This window comes from Cavia porcellus, unplaced genomic scaffold (assembly GCF_034190915.1).
Source record: "Cavia porcellus strain 051 isolate PalLab524CR breed Dunkin Hartley unplaced genomic scaffold, mCavPor4.1 scaffold_25, whole genome shotgun sequence".
Taxonomy (NCBI): domain Eukaryota; kingdom Metazoa; phylum Chordata; class Mammalia; order Rodentia; family Caviidae; genus Cavia; species Cavia porcellus.
Window position 1 is genome coordinate 5322380 of NW_026947508.1, and position 17119 is coordinate 5339498.

At 57.2% G+C, this 17119-nt stretch overlaps 1 protein-coding gene across 1 annotated transcript; it reads right to left on the reverse strand.

The window, feature by feature from the left end:
* Window positions 1–688: 688 nt before the first annotated feature.
* Window positions 689–13749, reverse strand: Gpr157 (G protein-coupled receptor 157). Its single transcript, XM_003471220.5, has 4 exons — window positions 13228–13749; window positions 4753–4966; window positions 3306–3509; window positions 689–3174 (listed from the first exon to the last, which is right to left on the reverse strand). The coding sequence occupies exons 1-4, from the start codon at window positions 13608–13610 to the stop codon at window positions 2983–2985; spliced, it is 993 nt and encodes a 330-aa protein (XP_003471268.3). The 5' UTR covers window positions 13611–13749; the 3' UTR covers window positions 689–2982.
* Between the last annotated feature and the right edge of the window lie 3370 nt (window positions 13750–17119).

The window sequence follows — 17119 nt, forward strand, 5'->3', positions numbered from 1 at the left end:
TGAGGCAGCAGGAGGACTGCAAGTTCAAATTCAGTCTGGGCAACTTATCAAGACCCTCTCTCAAAATAAAAAAGCTCTGAGCAAAGGCCCTGGGGCAGTCACAAGCACGAGAAAGAAAACTGCTATTTTGGGGAGCCCATATCATTTTGACTTGACAAATCCAGAAAGTCCGGTGGCTCTGGGGGCAAAGTTCCAAGAGGGAGGAGTTTAGTAAAGATGAAGGGGCCACAGGTGGGGCGGCCCTCTGCTGCCCTAGGGCTGGGAGCAACTCCTTCCAGTGAGACTCCTGCGCCAGCGGCCTCCGTGTGTGCCTCAGCCAGGACAAGCAAGCTCTGAGGGCTCTGGACTCAGCCTGCTGGTCCTCCTAGTGCTCAGGGCCCCGGAATCTGTGTTCTGATCCCCCACTCAGGCACACCCAGGAGGGCAGACACCCTCTTCATTTCGAGACCCGGTCTCATTGTGTCACCAAATCGCTCCACCTGGGTTTGATCTCCCCTCTTCCTGCCTCAGCCTCCCAGAGTGCTGGTATGAGAGACATGTGCACCCTGCTGGGCCTCAGGGTTCCTCCGTCCTCGGGGAGGGGCAGACACATCGTGCCAGGTCTCGGCCACGTAGGAGGCTGCTGCAGTCCGGACATCACCTCGACTGATACCTGCTCACCAGTGGCAATCAGTTCACCACACACGCGGAAGAAAAATAGTTAATTTATTTAACTTAGAATAACAAGGCCTCGGCTCCACCCAGACAGGCAGGCTTTTCACAGTTCTGCGTGTGCAAAAACTCACGCTGTGCCGGAAATTTGGAAAAATAGATTTTCTCACTGTGGACATTAGGAGACTTCGGTCTTCAACGCTCAGCCCAGGCTCACATAATAACCTTTATTTAAAAAAAAAAAAATGCACACCAAACACACCGCACGCACGCACACAAGCACAAGGGCCAGGAAGCGGCACGTGAAACCGACTCCCCGATCCGGATTCAGAAAGTGCGGAGGAACAGCGCGCCCTGTGGCCGTAGCACCTGTGAAGGCCGGCAGAACAGAGCTGGCAGAGCTTGGCAGAGCAGACGCGGATAAACATTAACGATGCAGATGCAGAAGGAAGCTCCCGGGCTGGGTGGGGGGCGCCCCTGGGTGTTCTAGGCTGACTTCCACCCCAGGCTTCCAGTGTTTTGTGATTTTTTTTTGAGACAGAGGTCTCGCTATGCAGCCCAGGCTGGCCTCGAACTCGTGGCGACCCTCCTGCCTCAGCCTCTGGAGTGCTGGGACTGGAGGTGTGCACCACTTCACCGGGCTCATCCTGGAGTCTGAAAAGGAGGCTCCAGCTGGCCTCGCTGGCCGGGGCACCGGCTGGGACACAGGCACGAGGCTGACGTGCGGGGGGCAAGAAGGAAGATGGTGACACAAAGCCCGCGAGCGTGACTCCGGGCGGGAAGCCCAGCCCTTGTGTCAGCCAGGGACCTCGGGAGCCTGAGCCCCGGCGGCTGCAGCAGCCGTTTCCTGGACCCGGACTCCCCCTGCGGGCCGATCCGGGCACGGCTGGCTGGTGGTGCCGGTTTCCAGCTCAGCCAGAGGGTTGCGCTGTGGGGTCAGGCGGTCAGGGGTCAAGAGTCAGGCTCAGGCCCCCAAACCCTGCTCAGCAGAGTCCACTGCAGCCCCACTGCTCCCAGACACCGAGGTGAATGTTTCCTCCAGCGAGTATTGTCTCTGAGAGCAAAACAGGATCGCACAGTGGGGTCTGCGTTTTAAACGGAACCCGTCAGTCCAGTTTGGGGGTGTCTGCCGGACCCCGCCCCCGCGGGAAGAGACAACTTTCCCCGGGGAGCCCAGGTAACCTTTATGCTTCCTGTTCCAGGTCTGTTCTCTGAAACAGGGTGGGGGGGGTTTGCTGGGGGGAGCTGCGGAATATAAATAGAGACATGGGTGCTTTAAAAAATCTCTTCTAGGGGTCAGAATGTAGCTTAGCAGCACAGAGCCTACCTGGCAAGTGCAAGGTCCTGAGTTAGATTCCAGGTACAAAAAAACCTCTTGTCAGGCTGGGGTGTGGCTCAGCCTTGGAGGATTCACCTTGCATCCACCGTGCCTTGGGGCCTGCCCCCAGTACCAAACCCCTACCATTTTCTATGTTTTTCTTTTGAATGTAAACCTTCACTTCAGGATTGAGGTTGCCACATTCCCCTAAAAATCCACCTGGAAGGTTTTTCGATTAGGTGTGGGGTGGTGGAGTGGGGTCCTTGTGGGGCTAAGCCAGCCCCTACCACCGGCTCCACCCCAGCCCAAGGCCAAGGAGGAACTTGTACCTCAGGGATTTGGTATTGGGGTCCTGCAGTGACCCCTTCGTGGTCCTCTCTCCTATGGAAACCAGACCGGCGCATGGACGAGCCACCTGCCCTCCTGCCCTGAATCTTCAGCTCAGGCTGAGAACAAGCGACTGTCTGAGACACTGCTCTTGGGGAATCGCTGCGACGCCCCCTGGCCTGGTGCCAGCTGAGGGACCTGCGTTTATGGCACAGGTGGAGGCAGCCCATGGACTCTGAAACCCAGCGCTGAGGACTTGTAACCGGCAGCCAGAATCCTGGCACCCAGGACGCCCACCCTGGGCCTGAGCTGGGCCGCGCTTCTTGGTGGCCATTACAAGCAGGTGCAGGGGACATTGTGTATGCTGGTCAGAGAGAACTGCCCCCTCTGATGACCAGCACTGCTGGCCAACGAAGCCGGGCTCCCCAGGGGCTCTTCCCCGGCAGCTGGGAATCTGCTCCTCGACATTGGGGCAGGGGACCCTTTCCTGGCCCCTGATACTTAGTGACCAGGGGGCACAGGTGTGGGCCTCACAAACTGTAAACAGTGCATGGTGGCCGTGGGACTCTGTGTCCCCAGCTTCCCTGAGTGTCTCACTGGCCTCGCGCAGGTGAACTCCAAGTGCACCAAGGCTGTCAGAGGTAGAAGAGGCTGAGTCGGCACTGTGCCCTCACGGGTGGACAGCGTCACCGTGGGAGTCCCGAGTCTCGCGTCTGGGAGGTCGTGGGTGGCTTGGGCGGACCGGCCGGGCTCGGGGCGGAGGGCTGCGGACAGCAGCGACACAGGCGACACAGGGCGAAGAGCCGCTTGCGGACGGCGCGGGTGGCCAGGACGAACAGGATGCAGTTGGCTCCGCCCTGGAAGGTGTTCCCGACGCCCTGCGGGGAAGGAGGGCCGAGGCTGGGGGCCGGACCTCTGGGCTGCCGGACGCCCCCCGCCGGCCGGGGTACTGAGCGCACTGCAGCTGCCACCACCCGGGACCCAGAGGGACGCGCGCACGGACACCTACGTGCAGGAGGACCAGCGCGGGCGCGCGCACCAGCGGGGAGGCGCACAGCGTGAGCACGAAGCGCACGGTGCTCCACACGCGCAGGCCGATGAAGACCAGCGGGACCAGCACCAGCTTCTTGTCGGCCACGGCGGCGGCGGCGGAGGCGCAGGGCTGCGGCGGGCGCGCCTCGCAGATGGGCCGGTACTCGGACAGCGCCTCGTGCTGCGGGGCGGACGGACCGGGTGGCCTGAGCCTGGGCCTGGGCCGGGGCCTCTCGGCCACCTCCGCACAGCGACCTCAGACTCACGCTCCCCGCGCCCTCCTCCTCGCGTGCCCCAGACTCCTCGGGCTGTGGCGTCCAGGACAGGACACCCGGCCTTCACCTCCCAACCCACACATGCGTCCCCGTCTACGCAGCAAGACTCTGCCTCCACCAACGGCAAAGCAGCACCTAACAAAGACGTATGGACGCTGAACCCAGTCGGAGCACCTGCCTCTGCCTCCCCTGGGGTCCCGGGTGGTGGCTCAACGCGATGTAGTGAAAGTCACTCTGGTCACCTTTTTTTTCTTCCTTCCTTCCTTGAGACACTGTCTTGCTGTGCAGTACAAACTGGCCTTGAACTCATTATGGAGTCCAGGCTGGCTCTGAGTGCCTGGTGACCCTCCTGCCTCAGCCTCCTGAGTACTGGGATTACAGGCATGCAGCGCCCGCCTGACCCATCATTTATTCTTAGCTCTCCTCCCAGCTCCAGGCAGGGAACAACCTTACACTCCCACCTCGCTGCTCACTTCGTTCCTTTTATTTCTGAAAACACCCTCCAAGTGGTGGAAAGGGGCTCAGAGAGGCAGCAGGTGTGTGTGGGGTGGGGGGCAGATCAGCTGCGTTTCTGAGTCAGAGCAGAGGCCAGTCGTGGTGGTAGGCGCTATGACCCAGGATTTGGGAGGCTGAGGCAGGAGGCTGTGCATTTGAGATCAGCTTGATCTACATAGTGAGTTTAAGGCCAGCGCGGACTAAAGACCTTGCCTTAAAAGAAAAAAGAAAAAAAAAAAAAAAAAAAAAAAAAAAGAGAGGGGAAAAAAAAAAGAAGCGATGCTGGGGAATTTAGCTTAGTGGCACAGCGGATGAGTTCCATCCCAGTACCAAAAACAAACAAAACCGTGCAGGGACCAGGTGTTTGAGGTTAGGGAGGGCCGTGAGGAGGGTCCTTGTCCCATGGTTGTGGAGAGGGCGTGGCTCAGGGACAGAGCCCTAAAGGGCCCCAACGGGGCAGAGCTGGCCTCAGTCCTTGCCCCAAACCCCAATTTTCTGCCAGCAAAGCCACGCATTCCCCAAGGCGGAGGGGAGCTGGAGTCCTCTGCACTGCGGCCTGCGAGGCACCCACCCCTCCCCGGCTGCATGCTGGACTCCTCCCGAAGTGCTCTGTGTGTCTGCAGGGGGCAGTGGAGGGCCAGCCCCGGCGCCTACCGCTCGGTTGATGTGCCGCCGCACCAGCAGGTAGAGCACGGGCAGCGTGACGTAGGCCAGCAGCTCCCACAGCTTCCCGGTCAGCAGCAGCCACAGCAGCCGGTCCTCCGCCTCCAGGTCCACCCAGCACCAGCCCACCGACACGTCGGAGGCGTCGTAGCCGATCTTGTTGAGCGTGACAGCCGCCACGGTGATGGTCAGAGGGATGCCCCAGCTGAGGAGGGAAGAAGAGGGGAGCCCTGAGGTCGGGCTGCCGGGGCCCGGTGGCACCGAAGGACAAAAAAAAAAAAAAAGACCCGAGGCCCCAGAGGAGCCACAACCCTCGGCCATGTGTGTGCAGGGCGCTCCCCGCCCCAGGCAGCCACACCAGGTGCCCCTAACCCCAGGATCGGAGGCAGATTTGAGACTTGGGGCACCTGCCAGACTCATCTCCTTCCTCCTGCAATTCCTGCTTCCGTGATTATCGATAGGCTCACTGACCCGGCTCTCAGAAGCCCTCCCAGGACTGCTCCTCAGGTCAGGTGACGGAATTAGTGCCGACCCGATGCACGGTAAGAAAGGATTCTCATATTCACTTTAGGTTTTTAAGACAGGGTCGAACTATGTAGTCCAGGCTGGCCTTGAACTCACTACAGAGCCCTCGCTGGCCTTGAACTAGAGGAAATTCTCCTGCCTCAGCCTCCACCCCACATAGCATATCATTTTAAAAACCACGCCATCCCAGGGTCTTGGGACGATGTAAATCATGGCTTTTGAAAGGGCTGGGCGGGCTGAAGGCTCTGGCCTTCAGCATCTGGGATAGTTTGGGGTACACAGGCAAAAGAGGGGCCCAATGAACGGGTGAGTGACACTGGGTAGTGGGTGACTGGGACAGCATTGCCCAGGCCACTCCAGTTTCGTGGGGGACAGTTTTTCCATGGACAGGGAGGAGGCAGTTTCGGGATGACCCAAGTGGCACTCCGGGGCTGTCAATCTGGGTGATCTGTGGCTAGGTCACCTCCTGCTGTGTGGCCGGGCTGCTGACAGGTCACCATCGGGGCCTTCTCCAGGCCTGGGCACAGGGGCACCTCGGTTCACGGGTCCCTCTGGAAATCGTGAGGGGTGGCAGCCACACTGCAGGTGACCCTGTAGGTTGGGGTGGGGGAGGTGACCCCAGGGCCCCTGCTGTGGTCGCAGTGTCTGGTGGCAGTGGGCAGTGTCACACTCTGTTTTGTTCTTCCCATCCTGAGGGGCCTGACAGGATGCTGAGTCCACAGTGACAGACCCACAGTGTCACAGTTCTAAAGCAACAAAGTGACCATGTCCTGTGAATTGCAGGGTGCTCTGGGGAGAGGCTGAGGAGGGCGTTTCGCACAGCTGACCCAAGGGCGTGGTGCAGGCACTGAGCTCTGAGGCCTGCCAGGGCCGCCCTGGAGGCAGCAGCGGGGGAGGAGGAGGAAGGTCCAGCAACCTGCCGGGCAGGCTGGACCAGGGCCGCTGGCTTGTGACACAGACGGGGTGGCCGGGCATGTTTCACGTCTGGCTCGTCAGAAAACATGAGATGAGTGTGCACGCGCACGCCTACACACTGTAAATTTTTTAAAGCTTGCAAGCGTTCATTTCTTTTAGACAGAGTCTCGCTCTGCTGCCCAGGTTGGCCTTGAACTCATGGTGATCCTCCTGCCTCAGCCTCCGAGTGAGTGCTGGGATTACAGGGGTGCACCACCAGGCCATCCGAGGTCTGTGTTTTAAAATACAGTTTTATTGCCACCCTGATGCTCCTTGCATTGACTGAGTGCCCAGTGGGCTTGGGCGGTGTCCACCATGGAGGCAAAGCCTGCAAAGCTGGGATTGGCATTTGGTCATCGGGGAGATCCACTGACCTCTGCTTCCCACCCAGACCAAGCAACAGACCACGTCCTGTCCACCAGCTCCCTGGGGTGACATTGTACGCATTGGGTGTCAAGCCACCAGCCCCTGAGGAGGGGAAACTGCCACTGGTCACAGCAGGAGACCTGGGGCACACAGCAGGGGAGGGGGCACCTGCTGCTTTGCGGTAATGAATCCGTTGTTTTCAGGGCCAGTGAGGTCTGACCTCGCTCACACAGTGCCCTCCTCGGGCTCACACAGTGCCCTCCTCGGGCTCACACAGTGCCCTCCTCGGGCTCACACAGTGCCCTGGGCCCCTGGGGGGGGCGGAGTTAAGCTGGAAAGACACCTGCAGCCCAGTTCCCACTTCTAGACCCGGACACTTCGGTGCTGACCAGACAGGAAGCCAGCAACCCCCTGGGCAGTCAGACTGGCTCACTGTCCATGTGGAAAGGGCCAGGCAGAAGTCCCTGTGGTCCAGGGTGGTCCCTGATGCCCGGATAATGGGCAGTTCTGGTCTGGGACAACGGCCTGTGTGGGCCTCTGTGACCCGAGTTCCACGCCAAGACGGGTCCCGAGCTGTCCTCAAATGTGCAAAGGCCCTGAAATCTGCCTTGCAACAGGGTGAGAAGCAGCAGGAGGGCGGGCCTTGCAGGGGACCCTAGGCGGTCAGAGCAGGTGGGTCCTCTTCCCCAAACCTGTGACGTTGAAGCCATGGGGACACCAGGGCTGGGGCACCTGGTTGGAGGATGCCTGGTGCCCCACAGCTAAGCAGGTCCCCCCACTCTCAGTGTTTTTCTCAGAGGCCAGCCTTCCCCTGCAGCTGGGTGCCTGCCCTCCGAGCTGTGTGTCCCCAAGATTCATCTGTTGAAACCTTCACCCTCTGAACCTGAGACTGTGACTGTATTTGGAGACTGGGGCTTCTAAGAAGTAATTCAATTAAAAGGGGGGTCATTAGCTGTCATCCTGTAGTCCCAGCACTCAGGAGGCTGAGGCAGGAGGATCTCCAGGAGTTCAAGGCCATGCTGGACTACAGTGTGAGTTCAAGGCCAGCCTGGCTCCATAGCAAAACTCTGTCTCAAAAAACAAAAACATAAAATGCGTCCACTGCTAGGGGCCCAGTCTAATCAGTCTGGTGTCCTCACAGGGACCGAGGAAGATACAGGCACCAATGGAGGGATAATCCTGTGACAGCACAGGGAGAAGAGGCCAGGTACCGGCCAGGGCCCCTAGGAAACAGCGCTGCCCACGCCTTGACCTTGGACGTCAGCCTCCAGAGCGAGGGGTGAACTCCTGCCGTGGCCTGGGGGGCTCTTCCGGCAGCCTGCTGCTCGGGGGCCCTGGCAGGGGCTGCTCCGGGACTCCTAGGAGCCTGGTTCCCATTCTGGTTCTGGTTCCAGTTCGGAGGGGAAGACCTGAGGGGCCCACCCCTCCAGGCAGGGAAGCTCTGGCAGGGAAGTGGGAGCAGGCTTCAGTGGGGTTTCCACTGGGGCAGCCTTCTGGAACCAGGAGCCCTTTGGTTTGCGTGGAAAGGGTTCAGGGAAGGGAACTGAAGCCTCGGGCTGTGCCTGCACCTGGGGACTTTCTGTGGCCAGGCAGGGTGGGGGTGGTCTGAGGGCCCCGCTGGGGGACACCCTGTGACAGCCTTCTGGAGGGGCCCAGCCGGCCGTGGGGAGCCATTCCCTGGGACAATGGGAACTTGCTGTCCAGTGTGGGTGGGGACAGGGTGTAGGGACACACACGTGGGGGCAGTCCAGGAGTCAGCCCTGGGCAGGGCCACCGCGGGGTCATTCTGCAGCACAGCTGCAGGACGGGGACAGGTGGCGTTCCAAACGCCCACGTCCTCAACCCTGGGCTCTGAGGAGCTGCCTGCCGCCTGGGTCCCGGTCACTGGGCCTGGCGTAGCTCAGGGCAGCTCTGCCCCTTGGCTTCTAGTGTAACGCCAGGACTGGGCTCGTGCCATGGGTGTCCCACTGCATGTGCCCATCTGGCGTAGGGTCCAGTTGGGAAGGCCCAGCGCAGCGGTGGCATCTGGTGACAGTTACCCATGGCAGATAGTAGCAGGGCACTCTAGACAGAGAATGGCCAGGGACCAACCCATCTTGTACCCCGAGCCCACTCCTGCACAACTGACCCTCTGCCTACTACCTTAATCCATTTACCAGGGTTGTACCCCAGTCAGCTCTTATTTTGAACTCACTATGTAGCCCATGCCTGCCTGGAAATCCTGGTGACCCTCCTGCCTCAGCCTCCTGAGTGCTGGAATTACACACATGTGCCACAACATCTCATTGCCAGTCAACTCTTAATAGCGCCAGTCAGCTCTTAGCACAGCTCTGAGGGTGGCTCCACGGCGCAGGAGTTTTGGAGGGGACACCAGGCTACCGCAGGGACAGCCCCGAGCCCCAGCTGTGCACCAGGATTCAGAGAACCTTCCTCTCGGTTCCTGTTTCCCGTTTGCACTGTGTCGCCACTTCCTGCTCCCTGAGCTGGCTTGGTGGTCGGCCCGGAGGTCAGACGGTCTTTTCCTGGGAGCCCCAAACAAGCCCTGACTGCAGGGACCTGCGCCATAAGCCACCCCCAAGCCCACAGGACACAAGGGCTGAGGCCGGGGACCTGGGGAAGAAGGGTGGTCACCTCCCCCTGTCCGCTAACAGGACATGGGCCTCTGGCTGGCATCGCTCAGGGTGGGGCAGGTGGCTGCTGATGGCTGCTGAGGACTGTAGAGGCAGGTGGCTTTCCTGGGGACAGCTCACTGTCCCACAGTGGCAGCCATGTGACCCTGTCCTGCAGCTCTACCCCTTCCCTCTGGTGGGCACGGCAAAGGGCTAGTGAGGTCCTGGGCAGGGATCCCTGAGGGTCACCAGCAAGGGAACAAAATCCGAGAGGCCTCCGGTGAGAGCAGCACTTGGGACCTGCCTGACAGGACCTGAGACCATGAAGGAGAAAGCAGCAGACTGGAGAACGGTCCACCAAGCCAGGAGCCGGTGCTCTTTGGAAATGTCAGTGTTGGGGCTGCGTGGTAGAGAACTTTCACAGTTCCTGGAGGTTCTGGGTTCTGTCCCCAACATAGCACCGCGGGGGCAGGGCGGTGTAGTGCCAACCCAAAAAGTCAACCTTATAAATTTGTCTCCTACGTTTTTAGGTTTTTTTGAGACGGGGTCTCTCTATGCAGTTCAGGCTGACCTTGAGCTCACTTTGTAGCCCAGGCTGGTCTCGAACTCCCAAGGATCCTCCTGCCTCAGCCTCCTGAGTGCTAGGATTACAGCCAAGAGCCACCATGCCTGGCTTTTGTTTTGTTTTTTGAGACAGGGTCTCCCTATGCAGTGCAGGCTGGTCTTGAACTCACTATGTAACCCAGGATGGCCTCGAACTCATAGTGATCCTCCTGCCTCAGCCTCCTGAATGCTGGGATTATAGGCATGTGCCACCACACCTGGCTAAGCTTGCCTTCTAGAAATACATCTGAAACTGCTTAGAGGTGAGGGGCCTGCTACTCTTCAGTGGCTCCAGAAGAAAGTAATTGCAGTAAAATAAGCTAACATGCTCAGTGGTAATATCTGGGAAGTCTAGAAAGCTAAACATAAATGATGGTTCATTGTTATTATTTTTATGTGTATGCGTGTGCATGTGTGTCTGTGTGGTGCTGGGGATCGAACCCAGGGCAAGAGTTTTCTACTGACATTCACCTCCAGAAATTATGTTTGAATTAAAAAGTCAAGACTGGATGTGGTGGGTCATACCTATAATTGTAACAGTTGGGAGCTGAGTCAGGAGGGTCACTGAGGCAGGCCGGCCACTTGAGAGTTCAAGGCCATCCTGCATCGTGAGACCCCTATTTTTTAAAAAAAGAAAATCAAAGGTAAAAGACAACATATCATCATAAAAAGGCACAGACGTTGTAGAGGTCTGAGCCAGGTTCTGCCTCTGAGCCTCCCACGTACCAGCTACGAGGCCTTGGGCCACCTTCCTTGTCTGCTGGGAGTGCAGGTGGCCGCTCTGTGCATCTGGCAGGGTCACTGGTGACATGGGAAACACCCGGCCAGGTGCAGCTCCTGAGGACAGGAGCCTCGTTGGCTGTTAAGAGAGGACCAGGCCAGGCAGGTGCTGTTCGGGGACCTGTGTGTGTGCAGGACGCTCCAGCCACCCATTTCCAGGCCAGGCCTGCAGTTGCCGTGTGGTTCTGTCACCGCGTCCAACATTATATCTGGGCGGCCTGGCTCGGGCCTGCCTTGGGCCGAGGCAGGAGAATCAAAAGTTGCAGCCCAGCCTGGGCAACTTGGCAACTTGTGAGCCCGTCTCCAAATCAAAGGTTTTTAAAAAAGGCTGGGATGTAGCTAAGTGTGAAGGCCCAGGGTTCATGCCCAGTACCACCAAAACAAAACCAAAACCCCAATGCCTTACCCCACAGCCAGGATTGAGTGGCAGAGGATGACATTTGGGGGGACCTGTGGTCTCCCTGCGCCCCTACTGTTGGGTCCTGAGGTTGCTTCTGGATTCCTGCTCCCACCTCGGGCTCCTGGGCACACATACAATGCTCTCATGCTGGCTATATGCGGCTGGTATAATCAGGATTACCGGGGCAAGGGGTACGAACCCCAAGTACTTCTTTTTTTTTGGTCTTTTTGAGACAGGGTCTCGCTATGCAGTCAGTTCAGGCTGGCCTTGAGCTCACTTTGTAGCCCAGGCTGGTCTCCAACTCGCAACGATCCTCCTGCTTCAGCCTCCCGAGTGCTGGGATTACAGGTGTGAGCCACCACACCTGGCACCTCCCAAGTACTTTCTACGAGGCTGACTTCAATTTGCAGTGTCAACAGCAATGTAGAAAAAGACTCACTTCATAAAGATTTTTCACATCAATACTTGTACTGTTTTCTTTCTAATTCCATGTAAAAATGTGCCTCGTTGTTATAACTTGTATTATTTTGCATATTAAAAGGGCCAAACTAAAAAAAAAAGTGTGGGGGGTGCTAGGCTTTTTCCATATATATCCATATATATGTATGTATATGTTGTTTGTTTGTTCATTTGTACTGGGGATCAAATTCATGATCTTGTGCTTGCCAGGCAGGCGCTTACAGTGCTGAGCTAAATCCCCAGGCCTGCTTTTTCCATACATTTAATCAATCGTTTCTACTATTGAATGTCGAATGTATTCTTTGGCCATTTTTCAGGATCTTTGTGAGTTTTTTAAAAAATAAATTCCTACGAACATTTTTTTAAAAGAAAGATACCCATCTCTTTTGTGTTCGAATTTGAAAACCTTTTCCAGAGCCGGGGACATGGTGCATAACTGGAATCCCAGTCCCGGAGGCTGACTCACTAAGTTTAAGGCCAGCGTGGGCTACTTAGTGAGACCTGTGTGCAGAACCAAACCAAACCAGAGCTTTCCAAGACTGGAAGGCTGGGTGAAGAAGACAGATGTTAGGAGAGTGGGTGAATGGGTCTTGTATCAACAGGTCCTTCAGCAACAGTGACTGCCTCTCCAAAGAATTACACTGCAGGGTCCTTTCTAAGGCTGTCAGCAGAGCAGCCAGGAGGATCTGGGTCAATAAATGAACCTGTTGGACAGGTTTTCCCAATTCTTTTAAGCTGGGCTTCCCAGGAGGAAGCCTTTCCCAAGCAATACAGAAAACCCTTCTGCAGGGTTCCTGATGGGAAATGAAAGGAAAGAACTCCCAGGTAGGGTTAGTTAGGAAATCTCTCTTCCAGAGGAGCTGCTTATCACCAGGCTGTTTACCAGCTAGCTATGAAATACATCTCGGTAACATTTTTTAAAGAGGAGGGATCTCTTCAAAGCCAGCTGCAGTCTGGGCACCTGTGAATCCCCCCTTCTACCCTGTTTGGTTCCGGAGGGTGGTGGGCTCTGCCCAGGGGACCAACAGCTGAGAAGCGTCCCGGTTTCTCAGGGACCAAGTGGCCTCTGTCTAGCAGCCATCGGAGCCGGAGGTCAAGTGACCCTCCCAGTTGTTGCCCCAGCGTGACACCCAGGTGACTGGTTGCCACCAAAGTGCTGACACTCTGCTCAGTCCTTGGAAAGAGCTCAAGTTTTCAATAGAAAGGACCTATAATTAGGGCAGTCGGTGGTGCTGAGATGCGGGGGAGGAGAGGAGGAGACCAGCCCTGGGACTCCCGCCTCCCGGCAACAGGAGCCTCCCACAGCCTGAGATCATAAGGGCCCTGCCTGGGGCCAGATGCCTGAGATGCAGGCTGGCCCTCTGCCCCAGACCACAGCGCTCCTGAATTCTAGAGAGCAATTCAAGATTACACGGAACTTAGAGACGCAGGTGACTGGGGCAGAGTCTAGAAAGGATCCCAGATGAAACTGAAAGGAAACCTTTGTAATTCTTCCAGCCTGCACACCTCCAGCTGAGAAGTGCTGCCTGCGTGCCCTGTGTCCCGGGTAAGGCAGGAAGCTGTGGGCTCTCAGCCCAGGGTGCCAGCCTGAGGACAGGGCCTTCTCCCTTTGGGCAGTGGAGATGGCCAGGTGATGAAACAGGAGACTCAGGACACACAGTGTCGTCCCAGTGACTTCTAAGTGACCAGGGCCAGACACTGGGGACAAGCGCTCGTCCCTCCTGGCAGGGACCCGGGTCCAGGCCAGGGACGCGGTGCGCCACCACCCACCTGACAACGTGGAAGACCCAGAAGAGGTGGTCAGCCCGGGGCCCGCGCGCCGCGTGCACGATGCTCAGGTACAGGTAGAGCGCGATGGCCATGGTCCAGAAGAAAGAGCTGGTGTTGGCGAAGGAGGACAGTGCGCCCTGCAGCACGCAGTCCCAGGAGGGCCCCGCGAAGTCCCGCAGCGCCCCGTAGAAGTAAGAGGCGGCCGAGAGCAGGTCGGCCAGCGACAGGAAGAGCAGCAGGCGTCGCGCACGGCTGCGCAGGTCCGGCCACAGGGCATGCGTGGCCACCAGCAGGCCGCAGCCCAGCGCGGACAGCGTGCAGGATAGCAGCACCGCCACGCGCACCGCCGGCAGCACCTCGGTGGGCGGCGCGGGCGGCGGCATGGTTGGCGGGCCGGGGCCGGGGCGGACAGACCAGGCCGGGTCGCCCTACGACACCGTGGAGCCCGCAGCTAGTCTCCGCGCTCGCCCCGCCCGCACGCCAAGTCCGGACTCCGCGGCTCCCTGCCCACCAGCTTGGCTGCCCGGCCCCGCCCAGCAGCTCAGCCCCGCCCCCGGCACGCTCAGTCCCGCCCCTAGTCCCGCCCCCATCCAGTGCCACCAACCAAGCCCCAGGCCACGCCCACCAGGTACCATCCAGCGTAAGCCCGTCTCCACTCTCCGCCCATTACCACGCCCCTGAGCCCTTAGACCACGCCCACTTGACAACATTCGGCGCGACCCGCCTCCGCCCCGCCCATTGCCACACCCGTGAATCTTCCACCACGCCCACCCAGCAGCCCCCGGCCCCGCCCAGAAACAACACGCCACGCCCACAAAGTGCCCCACTGCCTCCCATGACTGCCCATCACTACGCCCTAGCCACAAGCCACAGGCACACGCTCCCATCAAGGCCCCTCCCCATCTGTGGCCCCCAAGGGGACCCCTGCTTTTGCCAGATGGCCGGGACGTCCTGTACTGGTGGGGGGCGGTGAGGGGCATTTTAGGGCTAATGTTACCTTCTTCCCTTTCGACAGGTTTCTGTGCAGGGCGCGGGTGTTAGATTCTTTCCACTGGCGACAAAAACAACCCCAGAGTATGAGCCGCCTTCCAGAGAGGTCCTCCTGGTGCTGACAACTCTGCGGGCTCCGGCTTTTCCTACAAGCATATCGGTTTCTCTTAAAACAGCTAAAAATTATTTTAAAAAATAATATATATATATATATATATTCTCTTATGTGATGTGGGCTTTTAAAAAATGAAAACTGATTCCCAACACACTTTTTTCTGGTTTGAAAATCTGATATTTTGTGTTGAGACACAATTCTCAGGCTCTGCTTGGCCCCTTTAGCTACTCGTTGGTTTCTAGCGTGTTCGAGCCCTGGAGTCCCGCCCTGCATGGCCATCGCCCACTGCAGACCCTGCTCCCTCAGCTCAGCACCCCCCGCCTGTCCCCAGACCTGGCAACCACCGGCCACCTGCTCAGCCAGGACTTGTCTGTCCCGGATGCTCGGCAGCACGCATGACTCATGCAGAGCAGGTCAGCAGCGTGCTCTCAGGTCACCGAGCTGCGGAACGCTCCCTGCTTCACCTGCCAGGGACAGAGGATACCCGCGGCCCCGTACCGTGCCTACGCACACGCCCCTCGGCCAATGGGCACCCGGCCTGCCCACCCTCTGCTCCTGTCGAATTCCAAGTACGAGCTGTTTTTGTGGGGACAGCAGTTTCCAGCCCTCCGGTGTAAAGAGCTAGGAGCGGAATCTCGAGGGTCCGGGGCAGCTGGACCCTCCCAAGTCCAGCTCGGAGTCTCCCAAAAGCTGTGCCATCTGTCTGCCCTGGTGACAAGGACATCCCCGACTTCTCCAGTGGGGGTTATCACGTGTCCGGGTGCGAGGAGCCGGCCTGTCCGGCTTTGATGAGGCTTCTCTAAGAAATAAGGATGTGAACACCACCTCAGGGGCTCACCCAGAGTTGGGGGGTCATTTACAGAGAAATACCTACTGGGTTTGCTTTTCAGCGAGTCTGGTTGTTGAGTTGCCCAAGTTCTTTACATCATCTGGACCCCGGGCCATAGGAGAGGAGGATGTGCAAGTATTTCCTCCCCTCCTGCGGGCCTCTGTCCATCGCTTTTCCTGTCCTTCAAAGGACGAAAGGAGGCTGGGCCTCTGCTGGGCTACAGCATCCACTCCGTGTGCGCCAGGCCGGCCTGGGCACTGATGTCCAGCCAGACGGGTACAAGGGCTTCCACTGTGTCTGCTCCCCGCTTTGGCTGGCTGTGCTTTGGGATCGCATCTAAGGCCTTGTGGCCTTGTGGCCGACGTGGAGATTTGTGTCTCTTGTGTTTCTTGCTGGTACCATTGTTTGGTTGCTGTAGTCCACGCTCCTCTCTTTTGCTTCTCTTTAATTTTTTTTTGGTGTCATTTCTTTTTTAAATATTATTTCAGGTATTTGAGGGTCCCTGCTTTTCCATATCAATTTGAAGATCAGTTTTTCTATTTTTTTTTCAAAAAGCTACCTGGCAATTTAGCAGGGACCGCCTTGATGCCGCACATCAATTCGGGGAATGAAGCTACGTTAAGAATATTAAAGGTTCTTATCCAGGGGGGTGTGGTGGCACGCACCTGGAATCCCAGCAGTGTGGCAGGCTGAGGCAGGAGGATCAACACTTCAAGTCCGGACTGGTCAATGTAGCAACATACTGAGGCCCCATTTCAAAATAAAAGGTGGAAAAGGCTGAGCACGCAGCTCAGTGCAACGGCCCTGGGTGCTGTCCTCAGTACCACCAAAAACAGCACTCCACCCATGGTGTGTGATGTCATTAACTTAGGTCATAGAGTTTTTTTGAAGATTTTTATGTTTTTGGCTGTATTTTACATTTGATCTTGTATTTGATTCATGGAAGGCAAATATTATGTTTGTGTATCTAACTTTTAAAAAATAATGCTAAGTAGCCAGGTGTGGAGGTGCACGCCTGTAATCCCAACGCTCAGGAGGCTGAGGCAGGGAGATTGCTGCAAGTTCGAGGCTGGCCAAGGCTACATAGTGAGTTCAAAGCCAGCTTGAACTACATACGGAGATCCTGTCTCAAAAAAGTAAAATACAGTAAAAAGGGCTGGGCATGCAGCCCTGTGAAAGGCCCTGGGCTCAAGTCTCAGTAATCCAGGTGTGTGTGTGTGTAGTCATACTGTGTTTTGTGTCTTTTTTTTTACGTGTTCGGGGTTAGGACCAAATCTAGGGCCTTGTAAAAGCCAGGCAAGTACTGTACTACGGCACTAGACCCCAGTCCATGTTATCCATTTTTTTTTTTTATGGTACCAAGGATTGAACTCACGACCTCACACTTGCTAGGCAGGCGCAGATGCCATTGAGCTAAATCCCCAGCCCCTAGATATTATTTTTGAGTCACCCACATCCTTACAAGCAGGTGTAGTTAACTCATTTTTGTGGCTGTGTATTATTCCATCACACACATACTATATGTATTTATTTTATTATTTTGGACATTTGTGTTTCTTTCCCCCACATTTGGGCTACTATAAGAAGTGCTGAGATAAGCACATATTCTTTTTTAATTAAGAAAAAAGCTGGAAGCAATTCCCAGAAGCGTCAGCAGATCTATTTGTGGAGTTTGCAGAGAGCCAAAGAACAGCTGCTTTCTCTTCCAGTCAGTTGTGACCAGTCAGAAGCCCCTGGCCCTCCTGTGGGGACCCCTCGACGTGGCGCTGAAGCCTCACAGCTTTGTGTGAAGAGCGGAAGCCTGGATTCTGCAACCATCGCAGGAATTTGGCGGGGGCTTGGCACAGCTGTTGCCTGGAGCTTAGGAAGGTCCCGAGCCCCAACCTTTAGCTGGGGGGGGGGGTGCAGGAGGCGAGGTCAGAGGCTGTGCTGCGTGTTCCTGCCTTGGAGGTGGCAGC